The following is a 27631-nucleotide window of genomic DNA, read 5'->3' on the forward strand; positions in this document are numbered from 1 at the left end:
GTATCCCTGTCCTGGATCCCAAGCCACAGGGTCCACTCTTGTTTCTCCACATCTCATCCCAAGCACTGGTCACGCCACTCAGAAGCTGTCGATACACACTGGGAAGATGACTCCTCCCTGGCTTGGGAGCACGGGGAAGGAAAGGTGGGAGGTGGGAGGAAGGCCCGTATGCCAGAGAGTCCTCTGCAGATACCTTAGCAGCAGTTCAGGGCCACTTCCCTTTCTTCTAAACAGACTCCTCCCCCTTTATGGAGTGCATATGGCAGGGCCCCATGGATGGACAGGTCACCCAAGTCTGGCCCATCAGGTCAGCCATACTCTATGTTGAGGTATAAGGACAGAGGTTTGGATACCAGCAACTACCTTGGCATCTGAGGATGAAGCTGGCCAGAGTGGGTCAGAACCAAGAGATGGTATAATGGTCAATTTCACACGTCAGCTTGGCAGGGCATGGCACCCAGACATTTGGACAAATACGTCTAGATACTTATCTATGAAGCTGTTTTTGAGGTGGGACTAACACTTACGTCAGTGGACTTGGAGTGTTTGTCCATATTGCAAATCGACCTTTCTTACCTTGTTGAATTATTTCACAGTCTTAATAGGAAAACCTGACAGGGGCTGGAGAGACAGCTCAGAGGGCAGGAGGGCTTGTGCAAGCCTGAGGAGCCAAGGTCAGACTTCCAGAACCATGTAAAAAGCCCCTGCACACACGTGTGTATATACTGTCATCCATGCCCACACACACTTAAAAACGTCAATATTCCCAGGGAAGAGGAATTCTACTGGTGGTCAGTCTATACGTGTGCTGAATGTACCCCAATCTGACTGGCCTGCCTCAGAGACCTTGGACTTGCTTGAGGCCATACTGTGTGAGCCTATTAACACAGCAAGGGCTGGAGAGACAGCTCAGCAGGTGAGAGCATGGGTTGCCCTTGCAGAGGACCCAGGCTTGACCTCCCCAGCACCCACATAGAGGTTCACAACCTATTTATAACTCCAGTTCCAGGGGATCTGACACCCTCTTCTGGCCTCTGAGGGTACTGCATGCACGTGGTGCACAGACACTCAGGCCAAAAAAATCACCTTTACACATAAAACATTAAAAAATTAAAAAGCAACACAATGACCAATTAAAAAATCTCTATACATCTAATTATATATTTAACATACATGTATTGCTCTCTCTTCCCCAACCCAGTGTGTGTGTGTGTGTGTGTGTGTGTGTGTGTGTGTGTGCGCGTGTGTGTGTGTGTTCTTTATTCTTTGAGAGAACCTTGGCTAACACAGGAATCTAGAACAGAGTCCCAGTGCTTTGGTTTTAGCATCGGGCTCAGCAAAACCTCCTCAGACACTCCTGTATTCTGTCTCACTGCCTGAAGTGTCCTCTGGAGTTGGGTTTCTGTCCATTCCGGCCCTAAGAGTCAGAGGAGCGGCGAGCCCACGACTCACTGAGTTCTCTCAGCCATGCTAAACCCCAAGCTTCCTTGCACAGATGATCTGAGCCTTGAAGGACGCACAGGAGGTCCACATGGGCTTGAAGCGATGTAGTGAGCAGAGAAACAAGCAGGAGGATCCAGAGACACAATAGACCATGGCCAGACCGGGGACCAGAGTCCAGTGTGGCCAGAGCCAAGGTCGTGACCCAGGGGAGATAGGGCTGGAGGAGAGGGCAGGGACCAGGTGACAGAGCTTTGACAGCCAGGTTTGGGCTCTGTCCTCAGGACAGGAGAGAGGCCTTGAAGACCTTTCAAGTGGGACAGGCACGATCTGGTTGCAGTTTCGGCTTGCTCCCTCGCTCGCTTGCTTGCTCTGCAGTGGAAAGACAGATGACCCAAGGGAAACAGAAACTGCCGGAATCTAATTCCATACGGCAGCCACATCTTTCTCACTTACATGGACTCCTGGAGCTACGGTGTCTGCATCTACATCCTAGCTCTCCGCTTACTCCCTGTGAAAGCTCGGGCTTCATACAGGGTGTCTCAGTTTCCTCCAGAAGACAAGAGAGCCATTTCCTTCCTCCGGTCCTCTGCAAGGATGGAGTACTGACTCCAGGTTTGGACTCCAGCACAGTGCTAGATGCAAATATCTCAACCGGCCCTGCCTCTCATGTGCCACAAGTCGCACCCATGTTAGCTTTCTGTTACTGTAACAAAGTATCAAATTAAGAGGAGGGAAATTAGGGGCTGGAGATTTAGCTCAGTGGTAGAGCGCTTGCCTAGCAAGCACAAGGCCCTGGGTTCGGTCCCCAGCTCCAGGGGAAAAAAAAAAAAGGAGGGAAATTTTGTTTAAGGCCCACAGTTTTGGAGGCTTCTGTCCAGCGTGTGATTGGCTGCTTTCCAGCCTGTGGTGAAGTAGGATATCGTGGTGGGAACACTTGGCAGAGGGGCTGGAGTGAAAAAGAGAGGGAGAAACTGTTGTGAATGAATTCACTTAGGGGAAACACTCCGGTGTTACTGACTTCCCACAGAGTGGGGACAAATCATACCACACCACACCACACCAAACCAAACCAAACCAAACCAAACCAAACCAAACCAAACCAAACCAAAAACAAACCAGAGAAAGGCCTGACAGAAGCCACTTAAAGCAGGAAGAGTTGGTTGGGGCTCTCAGCATCAGAAGGGATACAGCCCATCACGATGGGGAGGGCGTGATGGCAAGAGCTGCAGCAGCCTCTGCAGTCAGGAGTGAGCAGACAGGAAGTGAGACTAGGGCTATAAAGCCTCGAAGCCCGCCCGGAGTCACCCACTTCCTCCAAGAGGCTACACTTCCTAAAGATTCCACAACCTTCCAAGACAGTGCCACCAGCTGGGGGAAACCAAGTGTTCAAACCCGTAAGCCTGTGGGAGACATTTCTCTTTCTAACCTGTAAACCCTCAAAGACCTAAAAGTTCCCTGGAGGTTCTACCATTTAGTTTCTCCTCTTCCGTTGGTACCAAACAGAGCATACAGGCCTTACGGAGACCCTGCCGGTCCAAAGGATAGCACCATGTAGGTGGAAATACTTCGACCAACATGCACTCATAGCTGTTAACATCTACCACAGCACACAGCAGAGTCCAGCTGCTTCCCCACCCCGATCTCATGGCTGCCTTGGCTATGGCTTCTTTCCTTGCACAGTATTACTGGAGAGTGTCACATGACATACTACTCCTCTAGGCAGGGACAAGATTGAGATTGAAGTCTGGTGTCTGCATAGCCTTCTTTCCATGGTAAAGTTGAGCCATGTAAATGGAACTTCCTTAAGATGGGGACTGTGTATAGCCAGCAGATCTCAGCTCTGCTAAAACTCGCTGTAAAACACCGCCTGGTCCAGTCCCCTTGGACTTCCAGCTTCGGCTGTCGCCTGGGATCTGCCCTAAGCCCTACTTTATACACGCCATCTATCAGGATCTTTCTGATTCTCGCAGACAAGAATCTGATCAGTGCTGCGTATTTTGGGTTTGATTTGGGATAACAACTCTCTCCAGGGACTATCCGAGAGGTCCTGTCTTGTCTCTACTGATACCCTCTTTTCTCTTCCCTAAGGTTCTGCTGGGTTATATTCTGTGCAGGGGTGCACCTTATCCTCCTCCCCCATCCTGGGAACCTCAGGAAACACAGCATAGTTTCCGATAACAGCTGGGCCACTCTACGCCTCCAGGTGCCCCTTTGAGAGAATAGGGCCAAACCCTGCTACACACCTTCATGTCTCTCCTCTCTGCCAGCGACACCCTGAAACCCAGCTTGGGTCCTGCTACCTCCTGAGCTCTGAGCCAACCCTGGGTATCGGTCCTCTGTGTAGCATGTTTAGATCACAGCTGTGGGGCCACAACCTTCCGGTTTTCCACTTAACTGCTATCCACACACATTCGTCCTCAGAGGCTGGAGACGGAGTCAGTGTATTTATTAGTGAGTTCACCATCAGGTTTCCAGCAGGGATTACAGTAGGAGGGAGTGCAATAGGGAGGTGCAGGACCTGGGCGCCCTTAGGTCTCAAGAAAGGAATATTCTAGAGCAGGTACGGCCAACTTAGAGCTGGAAGAAATGGGAGTGGAATCCCACAGACCACTCCAGAACAGCAGTTGGTCCTTGCTCCACCTTTTGCTGGCTTTCAGAGGAGGGGCCAGGTCACAGGGCTTCGGGGGACAGTTTCCAGGGAGATTTTCTACACCTGGTGACTGGTGTCTCTCAGGCTGACTTCAGGGGCTGGGTGCCGAGCTTGCCAGCTTCCAGGATGGGTCTGGCTGGCTTCTGTCTCTGGACTTTAAAAGAAGGTTCTGTGGAGAGGAGGAAACAGATGGGGTAGACAGGACGTGTATATGGCCCTCTGTTCATGGCTGGCCCCACCGTAGCAGCACAAAGCCCTTCCAGCCTTCAGGGGCTCCCTCTCAGTTCAGCCCTGAGTAGAAACACACCAGCCACAGCACCCAGGAAGTCAGGGAGGAAGACAAAGGGGTGTCGGTATAGGAAGGGGGACGGGAGCAGCAGGAAAGGCAGGAATCGCTTGTTAAGAAGAGCAAGCAGCGACAGAGCAGACATTGAGGGCCATGGTAGCCAGGTCCACTGTTGTGGTTCATGAAGCATGATCATGACCAATAGTTTGGAAAAATTGTGACAGAAAGAAAGCAGCCATGTTTGGAGCTATGCTGGTTGTGGTCATTGGGCCACAATCAACTCCAGTGTCACAGCCACCAAACCCAAGACACAGATAGGGAAGCACTCCAAAACTTGGCTCCCTGGCACAGCAGAGGGAGCCCAGATCAAGGCGGGATGGAGACCAAGGAGAATGAGGGCTGAGCAGGGGAGCCCGCCAACCCTGGTTCTTTGGACCAGCTTGAGGAGGTTGAATGGCATGGCTCTGCCTGAGCAGGGCGTGGGGATCCTGCAGGGGTTCTGGTGGGAAATAGGTCCCTGTGAGGAGATTCAGGAGGCTTTAGTGTTCTTCAGCCTTGTCCAGCAGTGGGGAGACACTGTTGTTCTCAGTGCTGCCCTGCTCCAACCAGGTTCTGAGTGTGACCCAAAGCGGGTCCCAGGACCCGTGGGCATCAGGACTCTCAGGTCCTAAGCCAGTGCCCCCAGCTGGTCTTTGTGTACCCCCATAAGCTCTAGAGTCTCAGCCATTGACAGCAGCCCCAAGAGAGGCATTCCTGCAGGCCGCCTCTGTCTTCCTCTAGACACCAGTCCAAAGAACCTGCCAGGGTCATGGGCAGCACATGACACACAGCGTGGGCAGACAGGGCCCCGAGGCTGCCTGCCTAGTCACCGTGGGCTCCAGCTGCAGGAAAAACCCGTGTCTACACACGGGCTCATAGGCTTCAAGCTGCTTTCGGACCGGCTGGGGGCTTTCGGCTGCAGAGGAGGGAAGAGAGGAGCTACACATGCAGGGTGGAGCAGGAGACAAGAGGGAGGGCCCAGTTACTGCTGGGGGAGGCTCGGCAGGCTCTCACCCTGCACTGAGTGTCTGTCTCTTCAGTACTGCCTAGGCCCTGGTTCTGCTATAGACACTATAGAATTCTCAAGCTATATGGAATGAGCCACTCTAGGCAGCTGAGGATGGGCCAATGACTGTGAGCCAACACTACTCAGGCCCATGACTCTGGTCCAGGGTATCTCTAGCCCAGGGTGTTCTTGGCCCCATGACTACCAGCAGATGTGTGACCAGGATACCCCTTTCACTGGGTGAGACTGAAGAAAGGTGGCTAGGATCCTGGGAGGGAATGGGGTGCAAGGGCAGGTGCCTGTTCACACTTACAGTTCATCATCGTATTCCTTGGGGGGACAGACGGCAACCACAAGGTCTATCCAGTCCTGTAGGGAGAAACCGTGTGACCGCATAGGACACACGGAGAAGCATGTGATGGATCTGCCTGGTGTTCTGTTTCACTCCTGGGCATCGTAGCCCAGGGCTAGCTAGGGCACAGTGAGGGCTAGGGCTCCCTTATGGAGACCCACACTCTAGGAAAGCGCTCCCCCTGGAAGCGGCCCTGCTAGACCCTCAGACGTTACCAAGCTCCCAATTGTGGATCTATAGACCAGGGCTGGGGCAGCCACTTGAGGATCATTTACGAACTCACAGCCGTACCCCTTATAGTCTCGAGTACCACTGACAAGCAGCACCCCTACCCCTGAGCCATAGCAAACACGGGCTCGCTTGGCCTCTCTGATCTTGACAGTCCCCTCGATGGCATCTCCACCGTTGTTGGCTTGCCCATCACTGTCCACCCTGGCTTTGGCTGGCAAATTTTGAAAGAGCACCAATCCCCAACCCCATGCCAAAGCTCCTAAGATTGAGCTGAACTCTCCCCGCCCTGTAACCTCCCTCCATCCACTGAAGGAGCACAGAACACAGCCGCTCCCTCTGTCCTAATCCAGCCATTCAGATCACCAAAGACGATCATCGTGTTACCCGTTGGTCTTCTCTTCTCCACATCCTGTCATGTGGGTCCCAGGCCCATCTGGTCAGCTTCCTCGGCACTGAACTTAATACCTCAGGCTCAGCTGCCTGCACACAGTGGCACAGGTTGTGCACTGCACAGCGCGAGTGGGTAGCATCTACATTACAGTCTGTAGGAGGGCACCCCCTTCAGACTGTGCAGTGCACATCCCGAGAGACTCCATGTGGGAGCCCTGGTCCGTGTGGGTATCTGCTAAGCATGGAGCAGGCTACATCCACGCTTGCATCTGCCCTCTGGGCTGTTCACTCTCTAGCAGCCCCCAGTACCCTTTTGATTCTTCCTTAGCACACACACACTTAAGAGAAGACCTTGGAGGTTTTTTTCCCCCCATCTCCAGCTTTTCAGGTCCAATCCACTGTCTGGACCTTGGGTACCAGCCCTGGACTTGGCCATGCCATTGTAAGACCAGGGTCTGAGGCAGGTGGTGAGGGAAAAGAGGGGCTCGCTCTCACCCCGCCCTGATTCCAGGCCTTCTGCAGGGCAGCCTCAGCCTCAGCCAGGGTGTAGTCCGTCACGATCTTGCCGTTGATGGCCATGATCTCATCCCCTTTCACAACGCCACCTTCAGGAAGAAGCAGACAGGTGTTCACCTGGACCACTTGTGACCTGTGCCTGGTTCAGGGGTCTCTGTGGCTCATTACTGTGGGGCAGTGGAAGGGGCCACACCCTGGGCTCCTGAAAGCTCTTGAAAGGCAAAATAGGCCCAGTTCCTCAAAGGGCCCTCCTGCAGGTCCTCTCTAGGCTCTCTAGAGCCATTAAACCACAGAGGAGTCCTTGGCATCCCCTAATCTGCACAGTGCAGCAGGACAGACCTGCATTTCTGGGGCAGTTCAAAGAGCCTGAGCCATCAGGGGCAGCTACACCTCTCCAAGGCCGGCCATGCTTGCTCTATCAGAAACCAGTCCCTTTCATTCCCTCTCAGCACCCTGTTCTCCCCTTGCTCAGCATTTTTTTCACAGTGTGACCACAGCTATTCAAATGTTTGCTGATGGCCCCTCCAGTCATCCTCCCAGTTCCACTTTTCCTGGTTCTCCATACTCAGCCTGGCTCTTCTCATAGGACATAACACAATGGGGACCCAACGGAAGAGTATTGAATAGAAGAACAGCGCTGAAGCGGCGGCTGGCTAAGCCGTCCTGGGATCTAGTGATTCTAACAAGTCGTCAAGTACAGACTGAAAAAGACTCTCTCTGCAAGACGACCAGTGAGTCTCAGAAGTGCTATGTACTGTGGCTCTCTAAGTGAACAGACTGTGTATGACTTCCCACACCTCTTGCCCATCATGCACCTCCTTTGTGTAAAGAATTCTGGTTTTGATGTGCACAGAACTCTGGGTTGCGGGGAAATCAATCACTTGGAAGCCTCGACAGTGTGGAGACCACAGGAATGTGGTGTGTGTCAGCAAGGTTCAGAACCCACGTTCCTGTCACTGGGATGTCTAAATTAGCATGGGACCAAACCTCAAACAGCAGATTTCCCTGTGCAGTTGGGGCTGAGGATAAGTGACTCTTGGCAAAGTCACCAAGGGACTCAGGGAGTAGCACAGGTCCTCTTTCGTCCTTCCCTGACAGACATGGGTGGGACAGGCGGCAAACCGTCCTTCAGGTTGCACAGACATGGGGATGGGAGAGGAGAGTGTCCAGTCATAGGAATTTAGGACAGCTTCCTGGATGAGCAGAAGCCTCTGTGGGCTGAGGTAAAGGCTCCAAGAGGGACACAGAGGACTCTCTGAGGCCAAGGCCGTGGTTGGCAGGGCTGGACAGTGCCCAGAGTAGCCAGAGTGCACTGCCTGCCAAGGTAACTGCTGAAGCCCTGCTGCCGTTGACCAAGGGCCTTTCATTCCAGCCTCCCGTCTTAGGCTCAAGTCCTCTGCTGCTCCATCCTGAGCCCCGGTGCTTATGGGAAGACTTTGCTCTAGCCTGAAGAGATACTCCTGCTCTAACCTAGGATTGAAGGGGACCTGGGCCCTACCGAGTACTACTCCCGGAGGGCAGAAGCCAGAGCTCTGTGGCAGAGGCATCAGTAACAGTGATGAACAGTTTGAAATGTAGGGCGTCAAAGGCTGTCAGGTGAGCTGATAGTGTGAAGCAAGAGACAGCCTGGATCCTGAGTCGGTAAACAGTGGGTTCCGGGTTTCCGTTTATTTTCGAAACAGGGTCTTGCATAGCTCAGGTTGGCCTCAAACTCACTATGTTGCCTTGAACTTCTAAACCTCATGCTCCCAGCTCCCAAGTGCTGGGACTGCAGACACAGGTCACCGATCCTGGCTTATACGGGGCTGCAGCTGAGTGCTAGGCAAACGCTGTATTAGCTGAGCAGACTGTGTTCTTGTTGAAAGGAAAAGAAGGCACGAGGGAGGGGCAGTGCATACAGGGAAGAGATGAGAGGTCTCTGGCCTATGGGAGGGCCAGGCTGGGGAAGGTACCTAGAGGTGCTACCTATCCATTTGTTTAATTGGGCATTAAACAAATGACCGATTTGCCTGGATTCACGTCAAGCCTGGCGTCTCTTACTGACAGGGGATCCTGTTTCTAAGCTGTGGCATGCGAATCACTATGGTGAATACCTGGGGATTCTGAAAACCGTGATATCCTTAGTCCCAGGGCTGTACCAGGCCCACGGACTCATGCCTGATCTGTGACTCATCCCACAGATCACCTGCTCTGTGAGGATGCCTCCCTCCTGCTCTCTGCATGCCCCTTCTCCCTGGAAATCTTCCTTCCCTTCCCAGGCTGCACCAGTCATCTTTGTAGGCTTCACTGGGTCCCGCAACCCTCTTCCTGGGTTCTCGTGGCTTCTGTCCCACCAGCATTTCCCATCCGCCCTTGGCTGACAGTCCTACTCTAAGGCTCTGGGTCCATTTTTGCCACTAGCCTGGGAGTTCCTAGAGGGCAGGATGGCATCTGGGCATGCCACCTCAGGTCCTGGCACCATGGCACAGCCTCAGGCAATGTCTGAGACTAGCTAGGTGGTCTGCTGGATGGATCTGATATTCCTGAGCAACTGTGCAACCATTTGAATCCCAGTGGATGTCTGCTCTCCTGGGGCGTCTGGTATAGTCATCATAGCATCCCCCAAACAGGCAAAGCCTGCCCACACTCACCATGCCGCTCTGCAGCTCCTCCTTCATAAACAGCAGAGACGACCACCTTCCCCACGGGGGAGTCCACTCCCCCCTCCAAGGCCAAGTCTAAAGACCCCTCCTGGGCAGAGGAAAGCAGGTCTCAGGCAGCCACACAGACAGCAGCCTGCAGAGCACCAACAAGTCTGACAGGGCTACGGTGCACAGAAGGCATGAGACCACATAGTGCAGCGGCCATGAGAGAGTCACGGGAGAAGGAAGGTCTGGGTTGAGTATGTATCCCGCCCTTCCCACCCCCAAGGAGCAGCATTCCCAGGGGAGCAAGGAGGGGAGCAGGGACCCTGCTGAGTCACCTAGGAGTAGAATAATAACCAGGGAACCAAGATGGCAGGGCAGAGAGGGTGGGTGACCAGCCTCTGCTCCATGACCAGGTACCTTCTTGATTCTCAGCAGCCGGACATCCTTCCCTGCAATTTGTTCTGGCGAGAACTAGAAAGAGAAAACCACGGTGGGAATGAACAACTGTGAGCTTGCTGAAGGGTAAGAGTGTCCCTGACCTCGACAATGGACCCATTGCATGGCGGAAGAAGAGAACTGAGTACCGCAAGTTATCCTTTGACCTCCACATGTATGTATGGCTTATGTGCACACGAACATGCACACACACACACACACACACACACACACACACACACACACACACACACAGAGCAACACAAGACTCAGCTCCACTGCTGTATTATCCTGGAGTAATGGAAGGAAGAGCCTTGTGAACACATGGCTGATGCCTGCTAGGAAGCTATCATTCAGAAACCAACTTCTACTAAGTGCTATAGTAACTCCATACCGCATGTACACACATAGGTGTATACACATGCATACATGTAACAGTGCTTACACATACAGTACACACATGCATGGGCACACACACTGAAAGGCTAGCTAATGGAGCCTTTGCAGGAAAGAGCATCTGGGGGCGTCTTTGGGGCCCTTTGTGTGCCCCAGGGTTCTCCCCTCAGTTTTGGAATGGCTCCCCGTCCCTGCCACACACACCGCCCCCCCTCACCAGCCCCAGGCTGGAGAGTCCCCTCTTACCATGGAGTAAGGATCAAAGCCTTCTTCATATTTTCGGAAATCCTGGAAGCAAAGAAAGGGCTTTAGGATGGTGAGAAGCAGCCATGGAGGTGCACTGCAAATGAAGAGCAGACAGGCAGGGGAGAGCGCAAGCACACCAGATTCCAGGGGCAGAGGTGGGCAGGGGGTCAGGAGTGGTGGTGGTCAGGATGGAGGCAGAGGGAGGAGATTGGCAGCCATAGTGGATGGAGTAAGGGGACGGGGCAAGCAAGAAGCCATAGGAAGTGCTTGGAGAAGCATGGCCCTGTCCCTGCTCTGTTCAGTGGGTGGCCACCTGTGGCTCCAGGGATACCACTGGGGTCTGGATGCCCAGGCAGTGGCCCTTGCCTCACAAAATGTCTGGAGGCTGTGACCAGGTCATAAGGGTGAATCCACGGCTCTCCACTCAGTGCTCTGACCTCACGGAGGGGAGCAGGCCTGTCTAGTGGGCTTCTTGACCTGGAGAACCCAGCCACAAAGTGACTGAGGAAGGCAAGTGGCAGTCTGTACCGAGGGAAGAAGGGAGGTGGGGGTAAGATTAGGGGGTGGGCTCTGGCTACTCTTTGCTGATCCAGGAGTTATGATGCCTTCCTCCCAAGAGAGATGGAAAAGACATACAGCTCTGGGGCCCTGACTTGGTAGGGTTGCTGGGGAGAAATGGGACAGGACTTGGAGGCACGCAAATCCAGGACAAGTGGCTCAGGAGTCACATACACGTTAAGCCAAACTAGGGTACCCACTAGCCTCAGGAGCCAGGGTGGTATTCTCGAATTAAGGCCCCCCAAAACACAGCCAGTCCCCACTGGGAAGATGGCCACCTGGTTCCCTAGGCTGCACCAAGTCTCTCCTGAGGTCTGCAGTCAGCACTGTGAGCAGGCCAGAGATCCTGCCCCTGCACGGACTGCAGCTATGAAACACTAGGCCAGAGATGAGGGCCCGACTTCAGTGATGGGTCACATCCAGGTCAGTCTATGCATGTCAATCAGCACGTAGAACAAGGGACACAGCACATCTAAGCACCAGAGAGGTACTAGGCAGAATCTGGGACCTGTGTCCTTGTCACCAAGAGAGACCTATCTATCCCTAAGTACTGGGTCATGCTGGCCCTACCCCCATTTGTGGGACCCTGAATACTGTTCTCAGGAATGGCTGGGTGGCAAGTCTTGTTTAAAATCTGAGACTTCTGAAACATTACAGCTGGTTTGCCTTAAAAGAGCCACACCCTCCATTCGGCAGATGGGGAAACTAAAGCCGGAGAGGTGACATTAATGCCTACGGTCATGAGTCAGAGGAGGAGGCCAAGGGTTTAACTGGAAGCTTGAAGCCTTATACTCCTGAGCTGTTGTCCTTTTCCTTTTGAGAGTTCTTGGCGTCTCCAGGTATGGGGTCTTTCAGGGCCTGTTGGGCAAGGACTGTGCTTTGAGGCGGGTGAGCAGATAGCAGAACCAGTGTCCTGGGTCTAAATCCAGGCACAAATAGGGGTGTTCCATGGCTCCTGCGTCTGCCTCACCTCTGTGCCAGCGGGAGGACAAACAGACCCACCTCCAGCTGCTGCGAACTTAAGACTCAATTTAGAAATGGGGCTTGGCCCAGCACACCTTCGAAGGTCTTCTGTCCCTCTCGGGTCCTGGGCTGTCAGCGGCCCCTTTTACAGACCCTCTGCCTGTGCCTCCACCACTCCTATTCTCTGCCTATCAAATCGGTTTGTGAGTGAGGGGTTGGAGAGCCTGCTGGCCAGGTTGGTTGCCTTTGATTTGGGGGGTGGGGGAGGGTGTCTCTTTGGTGATGAAACTCTCGATCCAAAAGTTAGCTCTGGATGGAAGCCCCAGGATGTAGGGTAACTAGATGGCTATCTGGGATGCCAGCAGGGAGCCCCAAATTCCAGTGAACCCCAGAAAGGTGGAGGAGCCAAGTTGTCACCATCTCCTGAGGCTAAGGCAGGCTGTTGTCTGTTTGGAGCAAGTGTAGACTAAAGAAGCAAGTTGGTGTCCATCCCCCTAACACCCCTTCCCTCCAAGGATGGAGTCAGGGCTAATCTTAGCCTACAGAGTTCCCTCTGATCTACTTCTGGATCACCAGAGGGTAGGGGTGGGGAACCCTGCTGGAGGCTTTCTTAGTCAGTATTTAAGTTCTGAAAAGCCATGGGTCCCTTTTGCTGGGGGGTGAGGGGAACACAGTGCTGGCCTGAGACTTCCCAGCAGGTAGTACTTGGGCGACCTTGAAACTGCCCGGAACTAGTGTGGAGAAGGGGAGGGGTGGTCAGGCACAGAGTGAGACAGGTCAGATATACAGGACTACCAGACACACGACTACCAAGGGTCTCATTTTACTTGTCTGAATGCTGTCTGATATACCACCATCCTCTTCAGCATCTCCTGCGGCTGCCAGGAATAAAGAAGACAGTTCCCCGCCGGATGTTAAAAATAGGCATCGTCTGCCCCCTGGTGCCAGGCTGTGGGGCTGCCAGCCTGAGGCTACGGTGTTCCTCCCCAAATACATTGACGTTAGGAGACCACTCCGGACCTCCCACCCAGGAATTGCTGTGAAGCTACACAGACGCTGTGTACCACTAACCAGAGAACTCAAGAGGACTCAGCAGTCTGGCCAGGGCATGACCTTTGCCCTTTGGGGGAGCCAACAGCTAAAGCTCAAAATAAGCACTGGAGTGCCCCGCCCTGACTTCTGGATAGGGTTTCCTTGAAGGGAATAAAAGTTCTGCCTTGGTGGCGCTTCCACCTCGTGAGGTCAGTCAGAGATCGGATCCTGAGGGGTGCCTGTGAGCCCCAGCTTCCGTAGCTGGGTGGGGGGAAATGGAGTGAGCAGACCTTTCCCCTCCCCTAGCATCTGGTTCTAGTGAGGCTTGAGAGGCAAAATGGGGTGTGTGCAGGCACATAAAGGCCAAAGGCAGCCATGGGTGTCATTCTTCAGGTGCCGCCCACTCTATCTTTTGAGGCAGGGTCTCTCAGTGACCTAGAACTCAGAGAGTGGGCTCGGCTGGCCAGCCAGTGAGCCCCAAGGACCTGCTTGTCTCCTCTGAACAGCGATTACATCATCATGCCCAACTTTTTAAAATCGTGGATCCGGGGCTTGAACTCAAGTACTCATGCTCACACAGCGAACACTTCACCAGCTCAGCCGCCTCCCCAGATTCAACATTGCCATTCTTAGATGGAGCTGCAGGCTGTGTGTGGCCAACAAAGGAACTAGGATTTTACGGGTCCACACCCACTGCAAACCAGGTAGAATCATCCCTTGACCAATTAGAAGGCAGCAAGATGACACAGGATCTGATTGTGTCACGTGTCACTCCCCTTCCAGAGGTGTCAGAACCCAGGTGACATGACCCTGGTTGGCTGCTCTAGAAACACCCCCCGGAGGGGACCCAAGGGGCTTACCAGGACCTCAGACTTCACAGCTGGCCTGTAGACAAAGTTGTGTTCCTGATGGACCATGACGGGTTTGGAGATGGTGGACACGCCAGGGCCTCGTGGAGGCTGTGGACTTGGGCAAAATGTCTACAGGGGTTAGTTTAGGAGAGACCCATGTGACGTCATAGTGGGTGTGGTCAGGGATAGCCATGGTACTTCTACAAACGTGCAAGTCACTCGCATGCACATGAGCCAGCCCGACGCATCTGCCCAGACAGGAGAGGCCTGGGGCAGGCTCATCACACAAAGAGAACTCCCCTGCCTCATGGCTCTAGGGAATCAGCTGCTTGAGTCAGAGGGCACACTTTCAAGGCTCTCACACACTGGCCACCCAGTATCCCCTTCCTTAAGGGTCTATCTCCCCTGGATAGATTCTAGGCCCCGTAGTGTGACACAAGGCATCTCTGGATCCCCGTGTCTGGGCACAGTATCAGAATCCCTGGGGCCAGGACACATCAGAGACCAGGGACTGACAGCCCTTTTCTTCGCTTTGATCCCCTGGTAATACATCTCTCAGGAGGGCATAGTCCTGTCCCTGAACCCTTCGGCTCCTAGAGACTGTCAGCACTGCCGCCCTGACTCCCAAGGCCCATCATGAGATTCTCTATCCTCCCACTGTCTCCGTCCCAGACCCCTCATATTGCCCGACACCAGGCTCTAAGGCCTCAGGTTCTACTGCCTTGAAACCATTGCTCCTCTGCTTAGCTGGCTCAGACTGTAGCTTGGAGGTTACTGCCTTCCTAGTGTTTCTTCTCCCCAGGACCTCGGACTTCACAGCTGGCCTGTAGACCAAGTTGGGTTCCTGGAGGACCATGACAGGTTTGGAATTGGTGGACACGCCAGGGTCTCGTAGAGGTTGTGGGCTTGGGCAAAATGTCTACAGGGGTTAGTTGGTTTAATGGGGCTGGTTCACGCTTACCCCAGATATCTGTGGGTCCTCCACCTTCAGACTAGACACTCCCCCTAGACTATCTTGGGTAAGGACCATGGCTGACTATCTAATGTTAGGTCCCAGTGCCTAGCAGAGTGTCTGGCATATGGTAAGTATTGACCGAATAAACAAAACTCAACAGGACGGCGGGCGTGGCAGGCAGTGCCTGGGCAGATATGGTTCTGGAACCTTCCTCAGGCAGGTGCTGGGTGGCAGGCTCACAGTACCTGTTCCTACTACCTGAGGCCAGCTAATGGCTGGGGTGACTATGCAGATGTGTCACCTACACTTCCTACTGCACACATTGAAAACATACAAGGGACACAAGCAGAGGACTAGGCAAGGTAGATGGGATGAAGGCCAACATGACGAAGCAGCTTCGAGTCAAGAACAGTCCCGGTTTTTTGTTTTTTGTTTTTTGTTTGTTTGTTTTTTTTTATATTCATGGAGGTCCAGCCCTTCAAGGCTCTTTATGTGGGTACTTTAACACTTCTATACCCTGATCGGTGTAGCATTCTTAATTCCTTGCAGAGTTAGAGAGAGACTGGAGTCTTGACTCAATGTTTGTTGAGATGGTCCCCGCCCCCATTCATGGTTTTGTTCTAATTTATTTCATTCTAATTTACTTGGACCAGGGACCCTTAATAGCACTCACTCTTGTCTAACGAGCACTGCGCATGCATCTGCAACTCTTTTAAGTATTAACTCAGAATTCGTCCGCCCAGGGTGGAGCTGTAGCTCAGCTGGTAGAGCGCCTTCCTAGCACGTGCAAGACCCTTAGGTCCATTTCCGGTGTCACATGACACAGGCGGGTGGCACAGGCCTGTGAATCCAGCACTTGGGAGGTGGAAGCAGGCATAGTAGAGGCTTAAGGCCTTCTTTGGCTACATTATGAGTTCAAGGCCAGCCTGGGCAACATGAGACCCTGTTTAGTTTTTTGGTTATTTGTGGGGGTTTTGTTTTGTTTTGGAGTCTTACTCTGTAGCCCAGACTGTTCTGAAATTCATGTGTAGCTCAGGTTGTGCTCAAATGCAGTGATCCTCCTGCCTCAGCTTTCGGAGTGCTGAGATTACAGCTCTGACCCACCATGCCGCCCATCGCCCTCTTCATGTATTAACTCGTCTGGTTCTCACGGTAGATTGGTACCATTGTGTTCCTATGCAGCGAAACCAGGATGTCCGGGCTCACACACGGAGTGACAGGTACCCAAAGTCATTTAACCAGGGAGCGGCAGAATATGATCCAGACTCCGAGGGGTGACTCGTTACTGCCTCCCCTGCCATCATTAGGTTTCTTGCTGCTCTGACGTCCCCATGTGCTGTACCCCTCAAGGCTCAGCTCTAAGCTCCAACAAGACAGGGGTATCCTCAGCTGGACTACATAGGCTGGCTAGCTTAGGGAAGACTCACATATCTACAGATGCCCTCCCTTCAAAGGCAAATCCCTGGAAGGTCCAGGTGTGCCAGCCTCATGGATCTCAGCTCCTTCTCCTTCTACCAAGGGGGCCTGGTATCTGATCTCTGGGCCAGATTTGTCAGCGAAAAGCTACTGCCCACCTTCTGGGGTCACTACAGAGAAGGATGGGTCCTTCTGTGCCAGGCTAACACAGTCTCTGGAACCTGATGTTCCCAGAGTGAGGAAGCATCCCTCTCCCTATCTGAGTTGCAGGAATCAAGTCCCTCACCAGAGGTCGGCAGGATTCCAGTCGCCCTGTGATCCTCCATCAGGGACTGTCAGCCAGTCAGCAGCAGGCCCCTTGACCTCCCTGAAAGATCTGATCTACTAAATCTGCTCTCCCTTTGGGAACACGAGTGGGAGGCAGATGAAAGCCACTGGGGACGTGCTGCCGACACCCCGCAGTCCCTCACCCTGCAACCCCTCTTCCTATAGCTCCTTCCTCACCCCCAAGTGGACGGGAGCCCCCTCAGCTGAGTCGGGCCTGGCCGCTGGCTACTAGGCTCGAAGTCTCACATGGTGCCCAGGGACTGACTCTTCCAAAGCAGTCTTTGGATAAAGATCAATTGATGGGAAACAGATCTTTCTGAAAATACCACCGCTCAATCTGTCAACATCCAAGAAAAACATTCCTCGTCTTTTAATAGTAAATTTGAGAACTTCTAAGAACTCTCTCATCTTCAGGGTTTCTTTCTTGGGTCTCAGCCAGGCGTGTCTGACGATTACACACCAAGCCAGTGCTGCCAACTAGTGCTGTGGGAAAAGGCGCTGTAGTGTCCTAAGACTACCCTTTATTTTCAGAGCTAGGTATGCCCCAGCTTCCCCCTGCCATGCACCCTTTCTCCAGTAGCTCACCCCCCCTACATATGAGGCTTCCTCGGACCCTATGAAGACCAAAATGGCTATTCCACACAGCCAGAGAGCACTACACCGCAGGTCACCAGCATCCACTAGGTCAGGAGCTAACATCATCCAGAGGCTGCTGACGCTGACCTGACACACTACTGCTCATTTCATGGCCACAGCAATTCACCATGTAAACACAGGACTTCAGAAACAGTAGAAAGCACACCCATGCAGGTCAGTAAGCACATCACACCGGGGAAATGGGGCAAGATGCTGTTTCCTCCCATGTCCGCTCACCAGAGCAGCGGAGGGCGTGGGAAACAGCACCCATCCACATTCCGTTTGCAAGCACAACATGCAAGAATAAGGTGGTACCTTAGGGGCGGGCGGGAAGCTCCGCTCAGGGGTGGGGGAGCTGGTGGGCTTCCCACTGTGGGTGTTTGCCTCCCAGTCGGTTGCTGGATGGCCTGGGTCCCCAGTGCGGAAGGGGTGGTTGCCCAGGACCTCTTCCAGTGCTGAGGGCAGTGGGCGGGTAGGAGTGAGGTCTTGGGTGGGAATGGACGGAGGGGGAGGGATGGGAATTGGGGGTGGGGTGTGTTGCACCCATGGTGAGGATGAGCTGCTCATGTGGTCTGAGGACGGAAGTACAGGAGGGGCGGGGACCTTGGAAGGTGGGTTGCTGGGTGGAGGGTGGGGCATCACAGGCAGTGCTGAGGGAGTCTTGGGGGGATAGTAGAACATGTCCAGGGGAATGTCATCCAAGTCAGTGGTATGGAGGTGGATTCCACCAGCGAATCGTCTCAAGGGTGGGACCAGAGGAGACACAGAAGGTGGGGGAGGTGGGGGCCCTGTGGTCATCTGGGGATGAAGAAGTTCTGCCATTATTAACTCCACAGCATAGCAACAGAAACATTCTGCTCTTTTTCTTTTGCTGCTGGATCCCCATCACTCAAACCAGAACCGTGGACGCTGCCACCCAGCTGCCCAGCATAGCCGGTGGGGCTGGGAGGGATTAGTCCAAACACAAGAGAGGTCTGAGCGATGCCAGCTGGGCATGGTCAGACCATTTACCCTCTGCAGTGGGGCACGTTTGAGATGTACGTGGTACATCTATTGGTAACTATTGCAGGGGCTACAGACCCAGTGGGGACTGTCTCGGGACAGAAGGGACTTGTGGTCACCCAGAAGATAAATTCATCCACATAGACTCATCTCCCTTATGACAGGAGGTGACAGCAGCTGTCAGGACTGGGTTGTAGACAGTGAAATGTCCACCAGTGTGGCCAGTGATGATCACCAATGGCCACCACGCGCCTCCCACTGTCCCCAGGGTGTATTGTTCTGAAGGTGACTGTCGGGGGCATCCATGGGAAAAGAAATTTCTATTACCTCAGTAATCTCATTCTCAGCAGAGGAAATCTGCTGGAGGCGAGTCTGACAGAGCCTCTCCACCCAATACTGAGTCTTTTCCGATTCCTCAAGATCTTCCCGTTCAGTCTCAGACACCTGGGACCCCGGGACCCGTGCCAAAAGGAGAGGACAAAGGGCACAGTGGATCACATGGGCAGCAACACACAGGAGCACTGCTCTAGCCCCCTCCCTCACCAAATACTGGTTGGCATGACAACACCTAGAAAAAGAACCAGGCTACTTCCACCTGGAACAGAAGTTAGGAGGTAGAGGCTGGGGTGTCAGGATGACGAGAAGGCTGACAAGGATGACAAGGCTGGTTCCCGGGATTCACATAACCCTGAGGCACTCGGGGTTCTTTCGTAGCCCCTTTGGCCCCTCCATGGGTTTAACTTTACTCTTACTTCCCCACCAAGCTGTCCTGTCCTTAGAAGTGTGAGTTCAATCTTATTCTTCATTTTGAAGTTAATCTATTGGCAATGCCAGACCTAATAGGCTTCACATTTCCCAGGACTTCTCTGGTTTTATAATCTAATCAGCCTGGCACTGTGAGTCATGGAATCATTAAAGAGAAGCAGAAATGATATTGCCTGCAGTCAGGAAGTTCAGGTCAACAATCTCACCCAAGACACAGAAAACTACTGGTGCTGGGAGGGTACTATTGACATGGTTAGTCTTAGATACCACTCCCAGGTTATAGAGGTCTAGCCTCGGACACACCGTGTTGATGGGAGCAGCCTCAGGCACTAAGCCTGATTCACTGAAGATAGTTTCAGACTTGACCTCTACACTAAAAGGTTAGACCCATACGCCGAGAGCTAAGTCAGCTCGGTGAGACTTGGTCAGGAGAGCATCCTCCATAAGGCAGGAGAATGGAATGTTAAACGAATTGTCAAGAGAGGCAGAGGGGTTAGCCTCAGGTAGCCTGTGAGCCAGGAGACCAGCTCTATTGCCATACCTAAGATGGACAGGCCTTGCCACAGAGTTATACCTTGGTGGGGTAGAGTAAAGGGAGAAGATTCCTGTATCAGTGACTAACCTGAGACCTAGTCAGGACAAGGAGGCTAGCCTCAGACCCAGCCCCTAAACCAGGAGACTAGTGTTTGTCTCAAGCCTGCATCTAAGCTAGAGTTGAGCTCAGATGACCCTGGGTAGGTGGGGCAGCCTTGCTCTCTGGACTGGGGTGGAGGAAAGGTCTGCCTTTAGATCCCATCTGTGCACAGTGATCCCCAGACTGGCCCTTGGAAGCCTGTTGGGAGAGTGACAGCGCACACACCTCCTGGGCTAGCCTGTTGATCTTCAGCTGCTTCTCCTTCTCCAGCATCTCTTCCTTCTCTTTGTAGAGCTTTTGCTCAAACTCGAGTTCCTTCTTGTTTTTCCTCAGGTCCTGCAGGCTGTCGTACTTGGCTTTCTTCTTCTCTTTGGCTTTCTGGGCAGATGGAGCATTGTGTGTGTGGTAAGGGTGATTTTAGACATTGGCACTAGCACGGGACAGCAAACAGGGCATCCAGTTCTCAGACGAGACAAGGCGGCCTGCTGCAGTGAGCCCCATTCCCAGCTCTGTCCTACCACACTGGGCGTCAGACCTCAGACTGAGGACAGTCAGGTCACGGATGCCCATTGGAGAGTGGGAGACACTCCCTCATCAGCCAGAACTGGCTTACTGGTTCTCGGACTAGCTGTGTGACCTTTCGGCTAAGTTCTGTAACCTATCTAGGCCTGGACTCCCCACATCTCTAAAGTAGGAGAATCAGCTGCTCCAAGTGCCCATGAAGTACCATCTAGGGGTTCAGGGATCTCTAAGTACTTCCCAATATACGGCATTGCATTTACTTCCTACAACCTAGGTGCTCGCCTTCTCTGGTAGCAAAGGAGAAAGATGGCTACTATTCAGACGCCAGAGATGCATTCTGGGAGATTCTAGAAAACCCGAGTGAGCTGGTTAACCCGATGTGCAGAGGTCATCTGTCATGGTCCAGATGTGGGGCCTTAAGCCAGGGACACTGGATGTTCCACACTTTATTACTTAGAGAATCCAGAGCCAGGGTTCCTTCTAAACTGTCTTCAACTGGGCGTTATCTGAAGTTGCTGGGACTGGGAGATGCAGGGTCAACCGGAAGTTACAAGCTTAGAGAGGTGACGTTCCTTCCACAAAGGCAGACATTTAGGAAGTGATGCAGACTCAGGTGAGCTCAGATAAACAGGGGTCAAAGGAACACAGCAGGTGGGAGATCACCCCCCCCCAACACAGCAGAGAGCACAGAGCTAGCACTCAGAAGAGGATGCAGAAAAGGTCAACACTCAGGGTGATTTCCAGAGTAATTGTGCTTCTCTACCTAACAAGGTTCCCTGCTTTGCTGCTCTGAATCAGCTTAGAGTCCAAGGCCTGGAGTGAAGAACTGAACTTCCCAACAGTGGATGCAAACCTCTAGTGTCAACCTAGGGTAGTGAGTGTCTGCAGACCTTTGATGTGCTCATCTTGCCCCAGCTAAAGACAACCTTATCTCCAATAATGGCTACCGTGCTTTGGAAATGCTCGCCTCTGGGACTCACATCTAGAGTGGTCCGTGACATCCCTGCTTCATTTCTGCTCAGTTCATGGCCTACCTGCTCACCAGGCCCCGAGCTCAGTGTGAATCCCCACGCCATGCTGTAGGTTCAGACACCAATCCTCAACAGCAGCCAGAAAGGGTCTACTTGGTGGCAGCCAGCTAGACTAAGGTCACGGTGCCCTCAGGGGCTGCCATGTTAGGAATGTCCATTCTATTGATTAGCGAACAAAGCCAAATCTATAGTAATGTCACGATTTCACAGCCAGAGTGGGCTCCTGGGAAGGGCAGAGACAGCTCCTGCCTCACCCTCATTAAGGGCGTCTGTTGACAGATGGAGATGATGGGCAAACTGTCACAGAGCAACTGTAACCCCGCTATAGATAACTTAGCTGCCCACGAATCTGCCTTCCCTGACAGGCTAGGAGCTCTAAACGTCAGGCTAAGCAGGCTACTATGCCCAAGTTTTTATGTGGATTCCGGGATACTCACTCAGGTCCTTACAGTTGGGAGGCAAGCACTTTAACCTACTGAGCCATCTCCCCAGCCTCAGTTCACCCAAGCAGTTCTTGGGAAGGATCCTGGACTGAATCATGACTCCTTCACGCCCCCACATAAACCAGGGCTCCACGAACTGGTGGCATTGAACTGAGATCACTTAATGTCAGGGGAGGACTAGGAGACATGAGATCTCTCCATTCAGATAAGGGGGTTTGACGCTCATGGCTATGGAGTCACCATTATATTCCCTAGCTCCAGTACTGAGAAACGCACCATGTCCAGCGGCTCGGGACAGAGTGACGATGGGTTTTCAGACCCGGTGTGAGGGATGTGCTTGTGATTGACCATCACTTAGATCATAGCAAATATCTGTTTCCATCGAGGCCGAGAGGAGGAGAGATTCCACCAACTGACCAACAACTGTTCTCTTTGGGAAGTGTAAACAGAAACCAAAACACCAGCCATTTGTAGTGTGATAACAAAACCAGTCATGGGGACTTTAGCCTGACCCCGTCACAATAGCAACCTCCAAGGAACGGGGTTTGTGTGTGCAGAACATTCCTGCTCATTTCCATTTTCATAGCTCTTCATGTCTGGAGAACACAGGCCCTATCTGTGCCTATTATTTTCCAGTAAAATCTCTCTCTCTCTCTCTCTCTCTCTCTCTCTCTCTCTGTCTGTCTGTCTCTCTCTGTCTCTCTCTCTCTGTCTCTCTCTCTCTCTCTCTCTCTCTCTCTGTGCGTGTGTGTGCATGCACATGTGATATATCACATGTCCATGCACCAGTGTATAGAACATGCTGTTTTCTTTAGCCAAGTTCTAACAGGACTATAATGGGAAGAATTAGCAGTCTAACTCCATGAGACTCCCCCAGAGTCCAGCCTCCAGCCTGCAGCACGGATACCTACAAACACAGCCCAACACAGAACCATAAACCTACTTAACACAATACATTCCTTTTGAAAGGCTTTTGTAGCTCAGTTGTATGGGAACTTTGTAGATGTCAATGCCATGCCACAAGGTCAAAAGGTTGGACGTGACTTCAAGCCATGGACTCAGTCTGGGACACAAAGGCCACAGTCCTAGGAGACCACACACTCTCTCAAGGGGGTCCTGCAGGAGCTGTAGCTTAAGCCTTGCTCACTGCTGTGTCATGCTGTGATCCCAGGTCGAAAGGCGCATGTGTCGCCACAGCCTTGCTTCTGAGGGCCCTTGCTAGAGAGAGCCGAGCTGAGTCCAGTGATAGCATAAATCGAGTTCCCTCAGATCTATGCCGGCAGCCTGGTTTCCAATACCAAACCATCTTGTATGTCTAATTCGCAGTACAGATATTAACCGTGGCATTCTCATAATCAAATACTGATGAAATTTAGTAAGACGAAAGATGAGTATTTTATGGGGCCTGGGGATAGTCTAATAAGATTTAGAGAGAAAATTAAAGGTCTCAGAGAATGGAAAGATACATAATCCTAGCCCTGAGTAGAGATAGGTCGAGGCTATAGTTAGAATTAACATAGCTGCATTCCCAGACTGGGGTGCTAAATTCCACACAAGCTACATCTGGCAGGGTCATCATGAACTGCTTTATCTCACCCACCCTGGCACTTTACCCTACCTATCCCAGGCTTCTGGTCATGGCTCTCGTCCTGATTGGCATAGCAAGTCTGAAGTTGCTTGCTCCTACCCAAGACCACCAGAGCCACCAGGGCTTAGGCAAGTCTCATGCTAGGAACCCTTTCCCCCCCACCTCTCCTGACACCTCTGTCATGGCGCCCCTGCCAGACATCAGAAGACAGCAGTCAATGGGTCAACTTTGCAAGTGGAGGGGGAAAGAAATGGACAGAAAAGATCACAGCTCACATCAAACTCGGCAGCACACAGGGCCTTGCTCAGACCTGTCCTACCTTCCGGATGGTTGGAAATTTGCCATCGTAACGGTAAAACCACCCAAAGGCTACAGGACAGAAGACAAACAGTGAGACGCAGTATCCACAGGCAAGCGTGGGGAGTCGGGCTCCCAGGGAATGTGTGGTTTTGTGAAACCCAGCAGCAAGATTCTGCTCTTTGGCCCACTTTCCCCCACCTGATGAGGGATCTGGGGCAAAGTGGGCTAGAGACCACCTGTGTCCCACCCTGACTCCTAAGGTCAAGGTCACCATTGACGTCTCTTCCCAGAACACTGGCTTCTGAACTTCGTGCCAGAAAACCATCAGGATGGTCTTTGTGGAAAGACATGCTTTTCTAAGTCACAGAGGCGGACACAAACACAAAGAACCATGGAAAGGAAGAAAAGTGCTCCCTCGGCTGAGGCCCGCTTTCCACATCTAAGAAATGGCTTCAAACAAAAGGCAGCCTGAGCCTCTGCCTGGAACTGCTGCCAGAAAGAGCCAAAGTATCTCACGGCACAGACCACAGCCCCTCTATTAACACCAAAGAAAGACAGCCATTCTGGAAGGTTCTGGAAGGGCAGTTGTGGGGATAAGCTTCCAGAAAGCAAATCCCCAGCCCAGGTTGGATAAACAAGGCATAGTGTCCTTGCCCAGGCAATAGCGCAGTGGGGTAACACCCCAATCTGAGTCCTCAAGGTTCAGAGGTGATAGCCCATGCTCAGCTCTCTTTGCTGGGCTGGCTGTGGAGCTCAGAGTTAGAGCAGGCACACCAGCTCAGTGGCTGATGTGGGAAGGGGTTAGGGAGTCAGTATTATGGGAGAGGCCAGAGCAGTAGGGTGGGAGGCTTGGGTGGGCCATATGTAAATATTTGAGCCAGTGGTTCTTCCGTTTGGGCACGTGCCCAATAAATTTTCAACCCAGGCATACATCTTGTCCCTAAAGTTTAGTACTCAGTGCATGGGCCAAGCAGAAGCCGGGAGCATCCTCACAGACCCCCAAGTGTTCCCACCATGGTCCAGCTCTTTCAAGCTGGTGTCTCCACTATATCCGAAGGAGATGGGCAGAGCAAGCAGGGCAGCCAAGCCAGGGAGCAAAGCGAGGGCGCCAACCTGCTGTCTCTGCTTCTTCGTGCTTCCATCCAAGTGGTCAGCAGGCTCCACTCCCTGATCATCTACCCAGGGGAAAAGAGGGGCAAGCCCATAAACCAAGAGGCTTCAGAAAGGGAGCTGTCTAGGCATCTGGGAACCCGTGACTAGTTGTCTCCAGGAAGCAGTAGAGTCAGGGGCAGCAGCAGGGCTCAAGAGCCTCCAGCAAGGTTTCCTTGCTCTGGTGTGGACACACAGTGCTTTGAACCTCAGTGGCTTTAACTCTTCTGTCTGTAAAATGGGCTAACAGTAGGGTTCCCTGACCTGGCATCAGCATGAGAACTGTTTTGCAGGGTGAAGGGTTGAAAGTTGAGAGGTGCAGGGAGAAGGCTGGCCATCTCTGAGCATTATCTACTTCTGGAGGAGAAGGGCTTTTCATGGGCGAGTGGATCTTTTTACTTCTCCCCTAGGGCTCTGCATCTTCTGACTATGTGGACAGCAGGTGAAGGCTGGGACTCCCAAGAAGGTGACAAACACAGGGCGTGTGCTGTTAGAATAACAGGAGTCTCAACACCGGTGGAAAAGCCAGCTATCCACTCCAATTATTTACAACCTGGATCCTGACCTCCCTAGACGCCAGCAGGAAATACAGAAGCCTGCCTGTGAACTCTGTTTCGATATTTCATAACGTCTCCTCTCAGGCTGTGTGTTCAGTTGCTTTGCTGTCAGCTCCAATCACGTACTAGACAAAGGCACACAAATGCTTAGGGAAGACAATGACGGCACAAAGAATTGCTTGGCTTGGGAAAAAACGAACAACCTTCCATCAACTTTCAACTCATGGGTCTGTTGGGTGGGCAATAACTGAGGGTGTCCTTGAAAGAAAAGGGACCAGTGAGGCCTCATTTAAACCTCTCATCTTGTAGCTAAGGAGAGGAGTCTTTCATGAAAAAAAACAAAACCTGTCCTTCCTCACACCCTGCCTTTAAGCTAACGAAGGGTCTTTTAGGCATCTCTGTGATGGTACATCCTAGTTCTGAAGGTTGGGGAGTGTTGGGTGTGGCTGGCCAGCCATGGATGGGTGGCTGAGGCAGCTGTCATGGCCCCATGGGGGACCAGGTTTGGGAGAGCTGCCAATGCTGTCTACGTGGCCTAGATGCTTAGACTGCTTCTTGTCCTAGGATCTGGATGTCCCAGGCTCCTCTCTGGTTGCTCAAAAAAGGCAGAGCCCCTTCCTCACAGGCAGAGAAGTCTGAGTCACATCTAACTTTCGGGCTAACTGGGTCTAGAGCTGAAGGGAGGTCAAGGAGGAGCTGTCGGGGAGTTTCTGCTGGCTCTGCACTGTTCTCTTACCTCTGTGGCCTTCCATGGAGGGGGCAGGTGAGAAACAGAATGGAGCTTCCCAGAGACCTGGCTGCATTTGTGGACCAACCCAGAATACTGTCATATATAAATCCTGCCAACTTGACAAGACACCTAGGAGACAAAGTCCTGGGCGTGCCTGCTCCAGATTGGGTTAGCTTAGGTGGGAAGTCCCATCCGTGTGTGTGTGTGTGTGTGTGTGTGTGTGTGTGTGTGTGTGAGAGAGAGAGAGAGAGAGAGAGAGAGAGAGAGAGTGTTGTGAGAGTGAGTGCTTGTATAAGTGTGTGTGTGAGTGTGTGTGAGAATGTGTGTGTGTGTGTGTGTGTGTGTGTGTGTGTGTGTGTGTGTGTGTGTCTTGACTATGGCCAGCAGCCTCCTGCAGTGAGAGTGAACTGCTCCTTCCCTAACTTGTTTTGGTCACAGAAATAGGAGAAGGAACAAACACAGGGCTAATGCCTGCATGTGAAGACAGATGGCTGCAGCAGCCATCCCAGGTGGGTGTAGGACTCAATCATCAATTTGAGCTTGGGTTCTGCCTCAGGATAACATAGCCCGAGTAAAGGGGAAACTCTTGTCCTTTTATTCAGGAAAATTAAAAGGCATTAAATGGATACCTAGGCTTGTGAAAGGGCTTTTATTTCCCACAATCCCTGAGTCTGTGAAGCTGAGACCTAGTTTCTGGAAGAGTACCACACTAACTCAGATTACCTCTGTGACGGGCAATTAAAATCGATTTCTCTCCTTCTGAAGCTCCCGTTTCACGCATAAGAGAAACTAGCTCCTGTCTAAACTACGGATTATTCTCTGGGAATTTATCTCAGGCTACATCCTCAGCAAATACAGACTAGCATGGGGAGGCTGGATGAGAGGGTGCTTTGTCGTCCTTGAGAGATGAGACCTGTCCCCTGCTGCCAGGAAGGAACGCCCTCGGGGAGAGTGAAACGGAAGAATCTAGAAGTCCTGCACAGCTGTTCTGTTATTGGCAAAGGGGTTTTCCTATAAGGCACAGGTAGGAATCTTGAGTTGAGTGAGTTAGCTAGAGCCCATCACAATGGTTCTGGGGTCCAGGGATACTCCCATCTGGAGGTTCGTTCCCAGTCTAGGGCTGAGCACAATAAGGTTAGAGAACCTACCCATGTCAATTATAAATAGAGATAGGGTATGGGAGTGGAAACCCAGTCAGGAACGAGGGTCTCGTGATGGCCATGGATTACACTGTTTGGAGCCCCTCTCCTCCACCACCTCCTGATGGGTGGGACTGAGAGCAGGTGGGCGTGGCTGAGAGCAGGTGGGTGTGGCTTAGAGCAGGTGGATGGAGCTGAGAGCATGTGGGCGTGGCTGAGAGCAGGTGGGTGGGGAGCTTCTGTGGGTGGCCTGAACTGAACCTGGAGGAACACATGACTGCTAAAGTGGAGATGGTAAGGGCAGGGGCAGTTTAGGCCCAGCATGACACAAGCCCCAGACTTCAGTGGGTACATGGGGGTCTCATGCTCCTTCCTCTGCCTCCATCCTCAGAATGCCAGTGGGAGGACAGCTGCCC

At 52.6% G+C, this 27631-nt stretch overlaps 1 protein-coding gene across 2 annotated transcripts in view; it reads right to left on the reverse strand.

Moving 5' to 3' along the window:
• Window positions 1–3868: 3868 nt before the first annotated feature.
• The window catches only part of Ush1c (USH1 protein network component harmonin), a 48364-nt gene continuing 24601 nt past the window's right edge, over window positions 3869–27631 (reverse strand). The window contains exons 15-27 of one of the 2 annotated variants that reach the window (XM_006229222.5): window positions 23660–23709; window positions 19982–20134; window positions 18685–18801; window positions 17671–18153; window positions 14031–14150; window positions 12966–13016; window positions 10618–10659; window positions 9958–10011; window positions 9544–9643; window positions 6893–7002; window positions 5738–5793; window positions 5249–5357; window positions 3869–4262 (exon numbers count right to left, since the gene is read on the reverse strand). In XM_006229222.5, coding sequence (XP_006229284.1) covers window positions 4185–4262; window positions 5249–5357; window positions 5738–5793; window positions 6893–7002; window positions 9544–9643; window positions 9958–10011; window positions 10618–10659; window positions 12966–13016; window positions 14031–14150; window positions 17671–18153; window positions 18685–18801; window positions 19982–20134; window positions 23660–23709 — 1523 coding nt within the window. In that variant the 3' untranslated portion in view covers window positions 3869–4184. Of the gene's footprint in view, window positions 4263–5248; window positions 5358–5737; window positions 5794–6892; window positions 7003–9543; window positions 9644–9957; window positions 10012–10617; window positions 10660–12965; window positions 13017–14030; window positions 14151–17670; window positions 18154–18684; window positions 18802–19981; window positions 20135–23659; window positions 23710–24753; window positions 24816–27631 lie in introns of both variants that reach the window. The other variant, NM_212521.2, reaches the window with a different exon arrangement.

This window comes from Rattus norvegicus, chromosome 1 (assembly GCF_036323735.1).
Source record: "Rattus norvegicus strain BN/NHsdMcwi chromosome 1, GRCr8, whole genome shotgun sequence".
NCBI classification, from domain to species: Eukaryota; Metazoa; Chordata; class Mammalia; order Rodentia; family Muridae; genus Rattus; species Rattus norvegicus.